Source organism: Oncorhynchus kisutch, linkage group LG4, assembly GCF_002021735.2.
Source record: "Oncorhynchus kisutch isolate 150728-3 linkage group LG4, Okis_V2, whole genome shotgun sequence".
Classification (NCBI taxonomy): Eukaryota; Metazoa; Chordata; class Actinopteri; order Salmoniformes; family Salmonidae; genus Oncorhynchus; species Oncorhynchus kisutch.
Genome location: NC_034177.2, coordinates 57026015 through 57041641, shown reverse-complemented (window position 1 = coordinate 57041641; position 15627 = coordinate 57026015). Strand labels below are relative to the sequence as shown.

Here is a 15627-nt window from a genome sequence, read left to right as displayed (position 1 = left end):
TTGATTGCCCCCCATCTATCTTCAGAGATCGTACTGTTAGGTGACCTAAACTGGGATATGCTTAACACCCCGGCCGTCCTACAATCTAAGCTAGATGCCCTCAATCTCACACAAATTATTAAGGAACCCACCAGGTAAACCCTACATCTGTAACCATGGGCACCCTCTTAGATATCATCCTAATCAACTTGCCCTCTAAATATACCTCTGCTGTCTTCAACCAGGATCTCAGCGATCATTGCCTCATTGCCTGCGTGCTTCCGTTGTCAAACGACCACCCATCATCACTGTCAAACACTCCCTAAAACACTTCAGCAAGCAGGCCTTTCTAATAAACCTGGCCCGGGTATCATGGAAGGATATTGACCTCATCCCATCAGTAGAGGATGCCTGGTTGCTCTTTAAAAGTGCTTTCCTAGCCCTTGGTTCACCCCAGACTTGACTGCCCTTGACCAACACAAAAGCATCCCCGCGATATGCAACTTTTCAGTGAAGTCAGGAACCAATAGACTCAGTCAGTTAGGAGAGCCAAGGCTAGCTTTTTCAAACAGAAATTTGCATCCGGTAGCACTAATTACAAAAAGTTTTGGGACACTGTAAAGTCCATAGAGAATAAGAGCACCTCCTCCCAGCTGCCCACTGCACTGAGGCTAGGAAACACTGTCACCACCGATAAATCTACGAATACAGATCATTTCAACAAGCATTTTTCTATGGCTGGCCATGCTTTTCTCCTGGCTACCCCTACCCCGGCCAACAGCTCAGCACCTCCTGCAGCAACTTGCCCAAGCCCACACTCTGTCAATCACCGCATTCTTATCACCTGACTCAATAGCCTTGGTTTCTCAAATGACTGCCTCGCCTGGTTCACCAACTACTTCTTAGATAGAGTTCAGTGTGTCAAATCGGAGGGCATTTTGTCCGGACCTCTGGCAGTCTCTGTGGGGGTGCCACAGGGTTCAATTCTCGGCCGACTCTTTTCTCTGTATATATCAATGATGATTTTCTGATCCACCTCTACACAGACGACACCATTCTGTATACATCTGGTCCTTCTTTGGACACTGTGTTAACAAACCTCCAAACGAGCTTCAATGCCATACATCACTCCTTCTGTGGCCTCCAACTGCTTTTAAATGCAAGTAAAACTAAATGCAATCAATTGCTGCCCTCACCCGCCCACCCAACTAGCATCACTACTCTGGACGGTTCTGACTTAGAATATGTGGACAACTACAAATACCTAGGTGTCTGGTTAGACTGTGACCTCTCCTTGCAGACTCATATCAAGCATCTCCAATACAAAATTAAATCTAGAATCGGCTTCCTATTTCGCAAAACAAACCCTTCACTTATGCTGCCTAACATACCCACGTAAAACTGACTATCCTACCGATCCTTGACTTTGGCGATGTCATTTACAAAATAGCCTTCAACACCCTACTCATACTAACTGGATGTGGTCTATCACAGTGCCATCCATTTTGTCACCAAAGCCCCATATACTACCCACCATTGCGACCTCTATGCTCTCGTTGCCTGGCCCTCACTACATATTTGTCGACAAACCCACTGGCTCCAGGTCATCTATAAGTCTTTGCTAGATAAAGCCCCACCTTATCTCAGCGCACTGGTCACCATAGCAACACCCATTCGTAGCACGCGCTCCAGCAAGTATATTTCACTGGTCATCCCCAAAGCCAACACTTCCTTTGGCCGCCTTTCCTTCCAGTTCTCTGATGCCAATGACTGGAACGAATTGCAAAAATCACTGAAGCTGGAGTCTTGTATTTCTCTCTTTAACTTTAAGCATCAGCCGATTACTGCGCCTTTACACAGCCAATCTGTAAATAACACACCCAACTACCTCATCCCCATATTGTTATTTATCCTCTACGCTCTTTTGCACCCCAGTATCTCTACTTGCACATCATCATCTGCACATCTAGCACTTCAGTGTTAATGCTAAATTGTAATTATTTCGCTTCTATGGCCTATTTATTGCCTTACCTCCCTAATCTTCTACATTTACACACGCTGTACTTCGATTTTTCTGTTATGTTTTTGACTGTACGTTTGTTTATGGGTAACTTTGTGTTGTTTGTGTCGCACTGCTTTGCTTTATCTTGGCCAGGTCGCAGTTGTAAATGAGAACTTGTTCTCAACTGGCCTACCTGGTTAAATAAAGGTGAAATACATTTTAAAAAATCAAATAAAACCACCTGAGCCGCTGCCTGTTCAGACCGCTACCATTCAGAAGGCGAGGTCAGTACAGGTGCATCAAAGCTGTGACCGAGAAACTGAAAAACAGCTTCTATCTCAAGGCCATCACTGTTAAACAGCCACCACTAACAAAGAGAGGCTGCTGCCTACTTACAGACTCAAATCATTGGCCACTTTAATAAATAGATCACTAGTCACTTTAAATAATGGCACTTTAATAATGTTTACATATCTTACATTACTCATCTCATATGTATTGTATTTTATACCATCTATTGCAACTTGGCCAACTCGGCCATGTGTATGTGACCAATAACATTTGATTTGATTTGAGCCGTGGCATGCTACTCATTATGTAAGAGAGCATATTGTGTTAAACTCAACTGGATCCTCCTGAGGGCAGAAGGTAGCCTAGCGGTTAAGAGAGTTGGGCCAGCAAGGTCACTAGTTTGAATCCCCGGGTCGACTTGGTGAAACATCTGCTGATGTGCCCTTGAATAAGGCACTTAACTGTAATTTCTTCTGTCAGTAGCTCTGGATAGTAGTGTCTGCTAAAGGACTAAAATGTAAATGATATATCTGTGTGTTTCCAGGCAGGGGACAAACACTACCACCCCAGCTGTGCACGATGCAGCAGGTGCAACCAGATGTTCACAGAAGGAGAAGAGATGTACCTGCAAGGTGAGTAGCTAGATGGGCTGAAGTTACACCTGGAGCATTTTACGGGTTATTACGGTATAGCTGGGTTGGTTTAGCATGGTCCCTGATCTGCTGTATTGCCAACTCTTAGGTTTGATTATAAATGTTGGCAAGAGAGCACAAACAGATCTGGATCCAGGTTACGTTTGGTCGTCTTTGTTCTCTAATACCATCTGTCTCTGTTCTCTTCCACAGGATCAACAGTGTGGCACCCTGGCTGTAAGAACACAACCAGAACAGAGGAAAGACATAGGGAACGGGTAGGAAATACATCTGCCCATTAATTACCTCTTGTACCTTGACCTTTTTTGCACTGTGCAAGTGTCTCTTCTGTCAGCCACTCCTAATTTGCCCCCTATATCCCGTCCCCTTGGCCCTAAACCTGTTTGCAGATTTGTAAGGTGGAAATAATAAGGTGGAAAATCCACCACTACACTGCTTATACCTACCCAGACACCACAGATCTGAAAACATCAAAGGGTTAGAGCCAAAGAGAAGGGATAGGGAGTGATCATTCAGTGATCACACAGACACCTACGGTATGCCTCTCTCCCCCTTTAATCCTATGTCTACCGGTGTATGTAGTGTGTGAGTGTCCTTTGCTCTGTGGTGGTTGTGTGCGTGTGACCTGCAGGTTTTGGGTCAATTCCATTTCAATTCAGTCAATTCAGAAAGTAAGCAGACATTTTCTCATTGGAAAGACTTGATAAAAAAACATACATGTTCTCATTGGAAAGCATTGAGAAAAAATGTACTTGGAATTAAAATGCCAGTTTACTTCCAGAATTGACTGAATTGAAATGGGATTGACCCCAACCTTGGTGAACTGTGATCTGGCCAGCTGAATGGGCTCCATCTAAGTCAGGTTGGAGAGCCCATGTGTGTGTGACTTCCTGTGAATCCCCCCTCTCCCTTCCCTTCCTCCACAGCTGTTGCCTCCGTCACTATTACTCCTCCACAAAACAGAAAGGCAGGTACTGTATTCGCTATTGACTATGCGATGGCATCATCCTGTGTTACTTTCACCACGATGTTGCATAGGTCATAGGACATGATGCGCTGTGTGCTGCCCCCTGCTGGAGCCAGCCTGCAGTGTTAAAATGCTACACACATTTGCACATTGCATCTCATACACCTGTATCGCCCTCATGTAGAAGGAGCATGGGCTAAAGACACAGACATATTTGAGGAGTAGACATGAACAGTGTTCAAATTATACATTGACTCTTGTGGATACCCAATGGCTCTTGCGGGCATCCAATTTGTTGTGGGGGTGCCCAGTCCACTTGTAATTCGGACCATGCAAATAAATATCAAACAATAAATTCATGGTTGTTTTCACCCAAACTACTCTTTAAAAATACCCAATTTAAGGCTTCCCGAGTGGCGCAACGGTCTAATGCACTGCATGAGGCGGCGCACAATTGGCCAGGCATCGTCTGGGTTAAGGGAGGGTTTCACCGGCCAGGATGTCCTTGTCCCATCATGCTCTAGCGACTGTACAGTGTTTTCTCCGACACATTGGTGCAGCTAGCTTCTGGGTTAAGCGAGCAGTGTGTCAAGAAGCAGTGGGGTCGTGTTTCGGAGGACGTATGGCTCTCGACCTTCTCCTCTCCCAAGTCCGTACGGGAGTTGCAGCGATGGGACAAGACTGTAACTACCAATTGGGGAGAAAAAGGGGTAAAAAGACCCCATTTATAGTAACCATGTGGTTGTGAAAACATGATTCATGTCAATGGCTGCATTCAATCAATACATGAATTCAGGACTGTTGTTTCCATCTGAATTCTGCATTTCCCGTTAGAAGGCATGTGGTATTTACAGTATTAAGGACATTACTAATGCTCTCATTCACTTTGCAAGAGGCAAATTATTGACGACATTGCGAGATTATGTGTTTGTATTTTATTTAAAGATTTAATCTACTTGTCATATGAGGTGTGACAATGTGGGGCATTTAGAGCGCTGGGCCAGTACCAGAAAGGTCATTGGTTCGAATTCCCGAGCCAGTGTGCCGTACTACTATGGCTGACCCTGTAAAACAACATATTTCACTGCACGTAGTATCTGTTGTATGTGACAATAAAGCATCTTCTCATGGAATTTCTAAATCAAAGTTAGGTGTTGAACTAGGTGTCTTTTCCCCTCCTGTTGATGACGCAGTGATTGAGTTGACATACACTATATATACAAAAATATGAGGACATCTGTTCCAATTAGTGGATTCGGCTATTTCAGCCACACCAGTTGTTGACAGGTAGAAAAAAATCAAGCAAACAGCCCTGCCTCTCCATAGACAAACATTGGCAGTAGAATGGCCTTACTGAAGAGCTCAGTGACTGGTAGGCCAGACAATCTCACAGAACGTGACCAGCGATTGCTGAAGCGTGTAGTGTGTAAAGATCGTCTGTCCTCGGTTGCAACACTCACTACCGAGTTCCAAACGTCCTCTGGAAGCAATGTCAGAACTGTTTTTCGGGAGCTTCATGAAATGGGTTTCCATGGCCGAGCAGCTGCACACAAGAGTAAGATCACAATGCCAAGCAACGGCTGGACTGGTGTGAAGCTCGCCACCACTGGACTTTGGAGCAGTGGAAATGCATTCTCTGGAGTGATGACTCCCGCTACACCATCTGGCAGTCTGATGAAAGAACCTGGGTTTGGCGGATGCCAGGAAAACGTTACCTGCCCGAATGCATAGTGCCAACTGTAAAGTTTGATGGAGGAGGAATAGTCTGGGGCTGTTTTTCATGGTTCGAGCTAGGCCCCTTAATTCCGGTGAAGGGAAATCTGAACGTTACAGCATCCAATGACATTCTAGACAATTCTGTGCTTCCAACTTTGTGGCATCAGTTTGGGGAAGGCCCTCATCTGTTTCAGCACGACAATGCTCCCATGCACAAGCGAGGTCCATACATAAATTATTTGTTGAGATTGATGTGAGAGCCCTGACCTCAACCCCATCTAACAACTTTGTGATAAATTGGAACGCTGACTGCGAGCCAGGCCTAATCGCCCAACTTCAGTGACCTACCTCACTAATGCTCTTATCACTGAATGGAAGCAAGTCCCTGCCTCAATGTTACAACATCTAGTGGAAAGCCTTCTCAGAAGAGTTATAGCTCTTCTGAGAAGAAGAGGCTGTTATAGCACCAAAGCGGGGACCAACTCCATCTTAATGCCCATGATTTTGGAATGAGATGTTCGACCAGCAGGTGTCCACATACTATTGGTTATGTATTGTATTTCACTCATCATTTGCAATGGGGGCAAACATAATGCTGTAGCAACTTGAACCCAACACCTAGCAACCTCGTCAAGAGGTTAGGATCTCTTGGTGTAACAGTAAGAGATACGAATAGGTGTCACTGGACCCGTGTTTGAGTCCTGGTTGGGGCTGTCCCTTGAATTTCCTGCAATGCCGATTGAAAAAGGATGAGATGACATGAGCCAACTGAAAGATAACTAAAAGCTAGCCCAGAGATGCCCTTGAACTTGCACCGAGAGATGTTGTCTTGACATATTCCATTTCTGTTCAATAATGTAACCAACAGTTCTCCTCTTGCAGCCTTCGAGGTCGTCGTCCGAGAGTATCTGTTCCAGACCTGGTTCAAGCATACCTGGCTCACCGGGTCATACCATATATGTGAGTTCTATCTACCGTGTATCTTGCCTGGCGACTCACATTACATTTTTCCACTGCTCTGCTGCATACTTTAGTCTGAGACTACTATCATTGAAGTAGTTTGTGGTGAGGAGGGGCACGAGGGGTGTTGTACAAAACAAAGTAATCAGCGATTGGATGGTCTCTAACCAATCAGAGTATTAAAGCAAATGATTAATTTTAAAACCGGACCCTTTACCCACATGTGTTCTGGCTCTGGCCCAACCAGAGTGTGCTTCGCATTCGGTGAAGGTTCGGGGAGGTACTAAAATCCAGACTCATTGCGGAGAATAAACTAATCTCTATGGGCGTGGCATAGCGTTTGGCCAGAGCAGGGAGTCTGGGGAGCCAGGCAAACATACATCTACCTTCACACACGTACTGGGCTGGATGTGCTGCTTCTATTTTTAGAATTTAGGCCACTTCTCCCCTAATGAAGCTTAAAATAAATTGTGACTCCCTGTGTAAACTTTGTCTTACTCCTTTTTCATACCGGTACATAGATTTTCTGTTTCCCCTTACATTGTTCATGTTGCTGTTCCCTTACTGCCAATCCTTACTTCATGTAAAACAGAAGCGGGGCCCTAGGCTTATCAGACTCCCTAATAGTAATTCTATAGACCGTTGCAAATTGATTGTAACTTTCCCAAAATTCCCAGGTATTCCACAAATCCTGGTTGGAAGATCCAGTCAAGAGGGAATAGGCAGCAAATCTGTAAATCCTCCAAATGGGATTTCTGGAAAACCTGAGAATTTAGGGAAAGTTCAGGGAATTTTGCAACCCTACTGACCACTAATACTTGCTAGTATTAACCTGTCTCGGTTGATGTTTGCTTTTAGTTGTGTATAACCTCTCTCGCTCTGTCTCTATGTATGTGTCGATCTGTCTGTCTGTCTGTCTGTCTGTGTCCCTAGGCAAAAGTAGACAATGAGATCCTTGATTACAGGGACCTAGCCGCCATTCCCAAAGTCAAAGCCATTTATGACATAGAGCACCCTGATCTGATTACCTATGAGCCTTTGTACACCATGTCACTGGATGAGAGGGAGGAGAGGAGGGAGAGTGTGGGAGAGGTAATTAGAATGCAACCATGCATGAACGTCTGTGTGTGTTTGCATGTGTGTGTGTGTGTGTGTGACGCATCATGTAAAAATGAATGAGCCTGCATTCTGAAGTTACAATCGGTGCTGGGTAAGTATTTGTTTGAAAGAAAACGTCTGTGATGCATAAATCATACAATCTTAAGTCATCTTTCTTCCATCTTTCCACCCTGGAAAGTATGTCTGTTGTTGCAGGGTGGAAGGCTGACACTTTTAGTGCATTTCATGTTTAGTCTAGTGTAAATCCTTTCACATTCAGTTTGCTGAGTCACCTTCTGTGTCCACAGCTCCATACTGCGAGAAGGGAGCGTTCCTCCATGCCAGACGACAAGGTAAGGCACCCAATTATTATCATTGGTGGTACATGGTTTTGGTGTGTCTGTTCTTACAGTATGGTAACGTTGGATGTTGATATTAATAAATGTTTATTTTTCAGTCCTCAAGAAACATGTCACCTACACCGTCTGCTGAGGTGAGTGCCTGTGTCAAGACTGTCAGTGGTTTGATTTATATTCATCTTTACTTGACAGTGGGACAGTGGCTACGATGTAATTCCATCTGCTTCAAAAACAAAACTTGAAAGTAAAAAAGAGAACACTGTATCTCAGTACCGCATTACACCATAATACTCTTGTTTAGCGTTCAGGAGGAATAGAATAGAATAACTTAATTGTGTTGCAGAGAGACAGCTTTTGTGGCTGATAATGAAGCGAAGCTCCTTGGATTGATAGTTTGGCAGGTGAGGTCACTGTGTTGTCCCTGTTAGGGCTGCTATGACATGAGGGAACGCATCCTCCAGAGGTCCACCAGTCAGGGTTCTATCGGATCACACGTCTACAATCGCAATAGTTACACCCCGTTGTCACGCTCACCGCAGCATTTTCACAGACCAGGTGAGTGTGCGTGTGTGTGTGTGTGTTTGTCTGTGTAGTTGTGTGTATGTATGTGTGCGTGTGTGCGAGCATGTGTGATTTGTATTGTTACTCTTTACAGGTTGCACAGGAGAAAGAATTGAAAATAGTCTGATAAATATAGTAGGCATTGACTCTCTCCACTACTCCCTTGCGATTTTGACAAGAACACAATACCACTTGTTCACAACTCACAGGAGTAACATTCATGCCTGTCACTCTTTCTTAACCCCACCGTAATCTTAACTCCCCACTGCAGCTGCTCGTTGCTGTCCTCTTTTATCTTTACTCTTCACATCTTCACTGACCACCCTGGTAACACTACAAACTTGAATGAATATTCCTTATAAATACTTTAAATGTAAAATAATTGAATAATGAAATATTTATTTATTATTAATGTACAGTGGCTTGCGAAAGTATTCACCCCTCTTGGCACCCCTCTTGGCACCTCTATATTCACCCCTATTTTCCTACCTGGAATTAAAATAAATGTTTTGGGGCGTTGGGATCATTTGATTTACACAACATGCCTACCTATTCACCCCCCCCCCCTCTCTTGGGGTGTGTCTCTGTAAGCTTGCCACATCTAGCCACTGGGATTTTTTCCCATTCTTCAAGGCAAAACTGCTCCAGCTCCTTCAAGTCGGATGGGTTCCGCTGGTGTACAGAAATATTTAAGTCATACCACCGATTCTCAATTGGATTGAGGTCTGGGATTTGACCAAGCCATTCCAAGACTTTTAAATGTTTCCCCTTAAACCACTCAAGTGTTGCTTTAGCAGTATGCTTAGGGTCATTGTCCTGCTGGAAGGTGAACCTCCGTCCCAGTCTCAAATCTCTGGAAGACTGAAACAGGTTTCCCTCAAGAATTTCCCTGTGTTTAGCGCCATCCATCATTCCTTCAATTCTGACCAGTGACCAATGCTTCACTGTGGGGATGGTATTCTCGTGGTGATGTATTGGGTCTGTGCCAGACATAGCATTTTCCTTGATGGCCAAAAAGCTCAATTTTAGTCTCATCTGACCAGAGTACCTTCTTCCATATGTTTGGGGAGTCTCCCACATGCCTTTTGGCGAACACCAAACGTGTTTGCTTATTTATTTATTTAAACAATGGCTTTTTCTTCTGGCCACTCTTCTGTAAAGACCAGCTCTGTGGAGTGTACGGCTTAAAGTGGTCCTATGGACAGATACTCCAATCTCCGCTGTGGTGGTTTGCAGCTCCTTCAGGGTTATCTTTGGTCTCTTTGTTGCCTCTCTGATTAATGCCCTCCTTGCCTGGTCCGTGAGCTTTGGTGGGTGGCCCTCTCTTGGCACGTTTGCTGTGGTGCCATATTCTTTCATTTTTTTAATAATGGATTTAATGGTGCTCCGTGCGATGTTCAAAGTTTCAGATTTTTTTTTATTACCCATCCCTGATCTGTACTTCTCCACAACTTTGTCCCTGACCTATTTGGAGAGCTCCTTGGTCTTCATGGTGCCACTTGCTTGGTGGTGCCCCTTGCATAGTGTTGTTGCTGACTCTGGGGCCTTTCGGAACAGATGAAAAGATACTGAGATCATGTGACACTTAGATTGCACACAGGTGGACTATTTTTAACTAATTATGTGACTTCTGAAGGTAATTAGTTACACCAGATCTTATTTAGGGACTTCATAGCAAAAGGGGTGAATACATATACACTCACCACTTTTCTATTTTTTATTTCTTTGAATTTTTTTAAACAACTTATTTTTTTCATTTCTCTTCACCAATTTGGACTATTTTGTGTATGTCCATTAATGCAACAAAATAGGAAAAACGCCAAGGTGGATGAATACTTTTGCAAGCCTCTGTATATATAGTTTATAGTTTATTAATGCAATTCATATACACACCGTTTTTTCATTTGAAGGTGTATCTCGTAATACACTTTTTCCTTATTCCTTATCCCTATCTCCTTCAAATAGTTTTTCCTCCAAGTTTGTTGTTTTTCTAGTTTTTACATGATTCCGATTATCTCCCCCTTCTTTTCGTTCACCCTCTCTCACCTCCCCCTCTCTCCCTTCCTAACTGTGGTGGTGGTGTCCACTGGGACTGTTTCCTCTCTCACCTTTCTTCCACATCTTCCCTCTCTCCCTGCCTCCCTCCCTGTCTTTATCTGTGATGGTATGTCTACTGACTGTATTACTTCTTCCTCGACTCCACACCTCCCTCCTCCTTTTCCACCTCCCCTCCACGTCTCTCTCACATCTCCCCTCCACATCTCCCTCCCCTCCCTACCTGTGGTGGTGTCTCCCCACCGGCTCTGTCCCCCCCTCCCCTCTCTCACCTCCCCTCCCCTGCAGAAACTCTGACAGGCATGCAGAAGCTCTGCTCTGACCTGTGCAGTAACAGCCATAGTGACTCCCGCCCCACCTCCCCTTTCAGACACCACTTCCTACCCCATAGCCAAGGTAAGACAGGGCCCTAGTCCCCATGGTCCCTCCACTCTCCCCACTACCAAGGCAAGCTGTGTCACCTCATTCAAGTCTTAGTGCCTCATACGCTATCGCTAAACTACTCATGTCCCTACCACATTCTTCAGCCCCTATACAATGCCTAGTGAAAGTCTACACACCCCTTGCACTGCCTTAACATTTGATCTGAAAGGGATTACATTCAAAGTGAAAGAAACATTATAGAACATTTTCTAAATTAATTTAAAATATATAACAAACATATCTTCACACCCCAGCGTTAATACTTGGTGAAAGCACCTTTGGCAGCAATTACAGCTGTGAGTGATTTTGAATTTGATTCTACCAACTCTGCACAACGCTTATGGCAACATACTGTATATCCTTTGTTTTTGCCAAAGACACACCAGAATGGATTTTCCTGCTTGACATTCAGAATACGTTTTTATATTTCTGTCCATCAATGATTTCCAACCAAATTTACTGAGCGTTTAGCAATTTAGACAAAAACAATGCATATATGTTGCCATAAGAGTTGTGCAGAGTTGGTAGAATCTTATTAAAAATGGTTCACTGCTGACAAAGGTATTTCCACCAAGTATTAACTCAGGGGTGTAAAGACATATGCAATCAATACATCTTTGTGTTTTAGTTAATTTATTCATTAGTTAATAAACATTTATATATTTTTACATTTTACTTGGGGTATGTAGACTTCCACTAGGCACTGTATATTGTTGCCATGCACATTTGATGTGAAGTGAATGTCAGAAGCTGACTAGCCTGGTCCCAAATCTGTTTGTGCCTTTTTTACCAACTGACTGGCAAACAGATCTGGGACCAGGCTAGAGACGTCTCTTCTGCTGTCATGATATAGACATGCAGCCTAGTTCACTTAGACCAGAGGTTCCCAAACTTTTTCACTCAGGCTCCCCTTCCAGCATTGGGAAACTTTGAAATGTTCCACCCAAGTCACATTACTGACAATTTGCCTGTTTAATGATAAATGTCCATTATGTCTATCTGCACAGCCTGGTCTCCTAGACTAGACGTAACATAGTAAATATAAATCCTGGACATTCAAATTAGTATGAGATGTTACATTTGGTATGGTTACATAAGACATATGGTTATTAAGGCAAAAATGAAAGTAGGGTGGATGGGTGGGAGTATATTGCGAACATCTAGCAACCCGGAGGTTGCGAATTCAACTCTCATCATGGACAACTTCAGCATTTTAGCAAATTAGCAACTTTTCAACTTTTACTTACTACATTTGAGCTATTTTGCAACTAAGCATGTCAACTAACCCTTCCCCTAACCCTTAACCCTATTAGCTAACTCTAACCATTTAACCTAACTCAACTCCTAACCCCTAGCCGAGCTAACGTTAGCAACCTAGCAACCTAGCTAGAATTCGTAACATATCATACATTTTGCAAATTCCTAACATATTGTATGTTTTGTGAATTTATAATGTATAATACAAATTGTAATTCGTAACTTATCTTATGTTACGACGTCCACAAATTAACACATACCATACTAAACGTAACATATCATACTGAATGGAGTTTACGGAATTTCGTACAGAATAATACGAAATGCTCTGAGACCAGGCTGGCCTGCATCCTTTGGTTAGGTCTCATATTACCTCATGGCTACAGTATGTTACTAACATTGTTGGTTGAGATTAGTAGGATTAGGGACGGGTTAGGGTTTGATGAGAAACATTTTTCAGCATCCATCTAGCTAGCATTAATCTGCCAATTGTTTTGGATAAAACATGTTTGTTAAATGATAAACTAGATATGATATCAGTCTTACAGTCTTTTGTGTTTTGATGCTGTTTGGTTGCATGCTAAGATGTGTCCTCATCCTCATCTACTGTGTTATGATAGGGACAAACAGAGTGAATCTGTAGCTGTACCAAACTCAGAGTTGCATATGGTTCATACTGTATGCTCTGGTATGCTTCTTGTCTGCTGTATGCTTTAACTACAACATCTGCATGATTTTCCCATCCATTGATTTGGTAATACAGGATCCTTCAATAGTTCTCAAAACTGGATCACTCTTTCAGAGTAAAGTAACATCCACTTGCGTCCATTTTTATGCTTGACCCTAATCTCACATGCCAGACCTTACAGCTATATCCAATACTCAGAGACACGCTCGTCTGGCTCTGCAAGATTAGCTTTCTCCAAATTTATGATTTCCTTATGGTTGCCCTGCTTACATTTTGTTCTTGGTTCTTCTCATCGGAGGCACTGATCCACCCAGCGGGCGGAGCTCCCCTATACCCCAACGGCCAGAGAGCCGGCCGGTCACTCCGCCTCTCTCTCTGACCCCTAAACATTTCCACCTCCCAGGTAGGAGATACACGGAGCGCACCCTGTCACTGTTACTGCTACTGGTCACCTGAGACTTTTTATTGCTCTCACGCAACTTCTCTCTACCACTTTTTCCATTTCAATAATGCTTTTGGCTCCTGTGTCACTGGAAAAGTGTTTGATACGTATACATGAAATGCAAAACACTGAGCACAAACTGATTGAATCAACGTTGTTTCAACGTAATTTGTCGACGTATTGTGGCACGGACTCTACATGGAAAATACATGGAAAAAATGTTGATATAGACAAACGTTGTATAAAATATGTTGAATTTGTACCTTTAAGATAATGTCAGATCTTCAGCGTTATATCCACTATCAGAAAAACAAACAATAAGCTGGGCATAGTCTACACATAGTCTTTGGTCTCCCATCCAAAGTTTTAACCAAGCCCAGCTATGATATTTGTCATTGACTATTACCAATGCGCTATTGTGAAAATGATTGATAGATCCCCACTTAAAAACTAAATAGATAGGGCCTCCCGAGTGGTGCAGTGGTCTAAGGCACCTCATTGCAGTGCTTGAGGCGTCACTACAGCCCCGGGTTCGATCCTAGGCTGTGTCACAACTGGCCATACCCAGGAGACCCATGTACTGGCGCACAATTGTCCGGGTTGGGGAGGATTTGGCCGGATGGGATGGGTGGCGGGTTGGGTACCTGCAAGCTGACTTCAGTTGCAAGCTGACTTCAGTTGCAAGCTGACTTCAGTTGCAAGCTGACTTCAGTTGCAAGCTGACTTCAGTTGCAAGCTGACTTCAGTCACATTGATGCAGCTGGCTTCTGGGTTACGTGAGCAGTGTGTCAAGAAGCAAGGTTGGGTTTCAGAGGATGCATTGCTCTCAACCTTTGCCTCTCCCTAGTCTCTAGGGACAAGACTAATTACCAATTGGATATCATGAAAAAGGGGTAAAAGCTTTTTTTAAATATAGGAATAAACCAAATAGATTTACTATTGCTATCAAAGTCATTGGATTTGATTTGATTTAATCCTATCCTTTAACTTTGATGTTTGATTGAGATGGAGACGTGAATGCAACGTACCAATGATTAATTTGTAGAAAAACTGGAATTAAAGCCAGACTTGTGGCCTAAATTCACCAAAGGCGAGTCATGCATGATTTTTTTTTAAGCATTGTTTTGAATTAAAATAACCCAACCGAAGCCAGGTAGGCAGGTTGTCCTCCATGACGCCTCGCTCATTTAAAACCTGTCACGAGTTTTGTGATTTATTGCTGCCGCTGTAGTCACACAAAACATTTTTTGTTGTCATTATTCACTTTTTTTTTTTTTTACTCATTTGAATTGGAAGAAGTAGCTAAATATATATATTTTTACCATATATGCTAAATTAGACCAATTCACCCACCGCTATCAGCAAAGATGATTGGAGATATGGACTATCCTGCTAGCATACAGTCACTGTTCTGCCTGTCCTATCCTTTCCACCCTCCTCGCTCTGTTTGCTCCGCCCACCTGCTTCTGGTGACTTTTTCGCTTAAGTCAGTGGCACAGATGGAACTATTCAAGCAGAAGATAGATCTCCTTCAAATGTTGATATTTGGTTGCGTGGACAACCCAAAACAATTCACCATCACTTTTGTGATACAGTAAATATACTAAAGTTAAGTTTCCTGGTTGCTAAAATTCTAATAGTTTGCTGACTTTCAGTTTATGTGACAAAACAGGCAACATAATGTGTAAAGAAAACGTTGTACCATTTCAACCGCTGTGAAATATATTTTCAATAACCCAAAATATAGTATTTTCAGCTGTTTGAAGCTGGTGTACAAAACTGAAAGTAAAGGACAGGAAGCATAGACATAGCGCACATAGAACAGATCTACCGCTTCTTAGACTTGCTTTCAATGAGAATGACAGATCTATAACTATGTGAATTTGGTTGGGTCGCCTAAAAAGTGACATATTGCAGCTTTAAAAACAAATTTAAAATGTTATCTTACAAGCTAATGTAAAATTCGACTTTAAAATCGGTAACACATCCATGGCCACATTTTGAGCTGATGGTAACTATACATTTCTTCTTATGTACTCACATAAAGTGTTCTAATTCAAGATAGCTATGCTATAATCATCTGTGCACAATCTCGAACAACATTGATCAATTGCGCCATGTGCTTTTAATGTAAGCTCTACTGCAATACAGTTATTTTGGTTCAGCCATTAGATGA

The 15627-nt window shown here is 43.0% G+C and overlaps 1 protein-coding gene across 16 annotated transcripts in view; it reads left to right on the top strand.

Annotated features, from left to right (window-relative positions):
* The window catches only part of ablim1a (actin binding LIM protein 1a), a 173825-nt gene that overhangs the window by 113512 nt on the left and 44686 nt on the right, over window positions 1-15627 (top strand). For 5 of the 16 annotated variants that reach the window (XM_020481343.2, XM_031823255.1, XM_031823254.1 and 2 more), the window contains exons 7-16: window positions 2817-2904; window positions 3118-3182; window positions 3852-3896; window positions 6491-6568; window positions 7502-7660; window positions 7975-8019; window positions 8124-8159; window positions 8454-8580; window positions 10930-11037; window positions 13308-13412. In XM_020481343.2, the coding sequence (XP_020336932.1) occupies window positions 2817-2904; window positions 3118-3182; window positions 3852-3896; window positions 6491-6568; window positions 7502-7660; window positions 7975-8019; window positions 8124-8159; window positions 8454-8580; window positions 10930-11037; window positions 13308-13412 (856 nt within the window). The remainder of the gene's footprint in view (window positions 1-2816; window positions 2905-3117; window positions 3183-3851; window positions 3897-6490; window positions 6569-7501; window positions 7661-7974; window positions 8020-8123; window positions 8160-8453; window positions 8581-10929; window positions 11038-13307; window positions 13413-15627) is intronic. The other 11 variants (XM_020481344.2, XM_031823256.1, XM_020481348.2 and 8 more) reach the window with 8 other exon arrangements.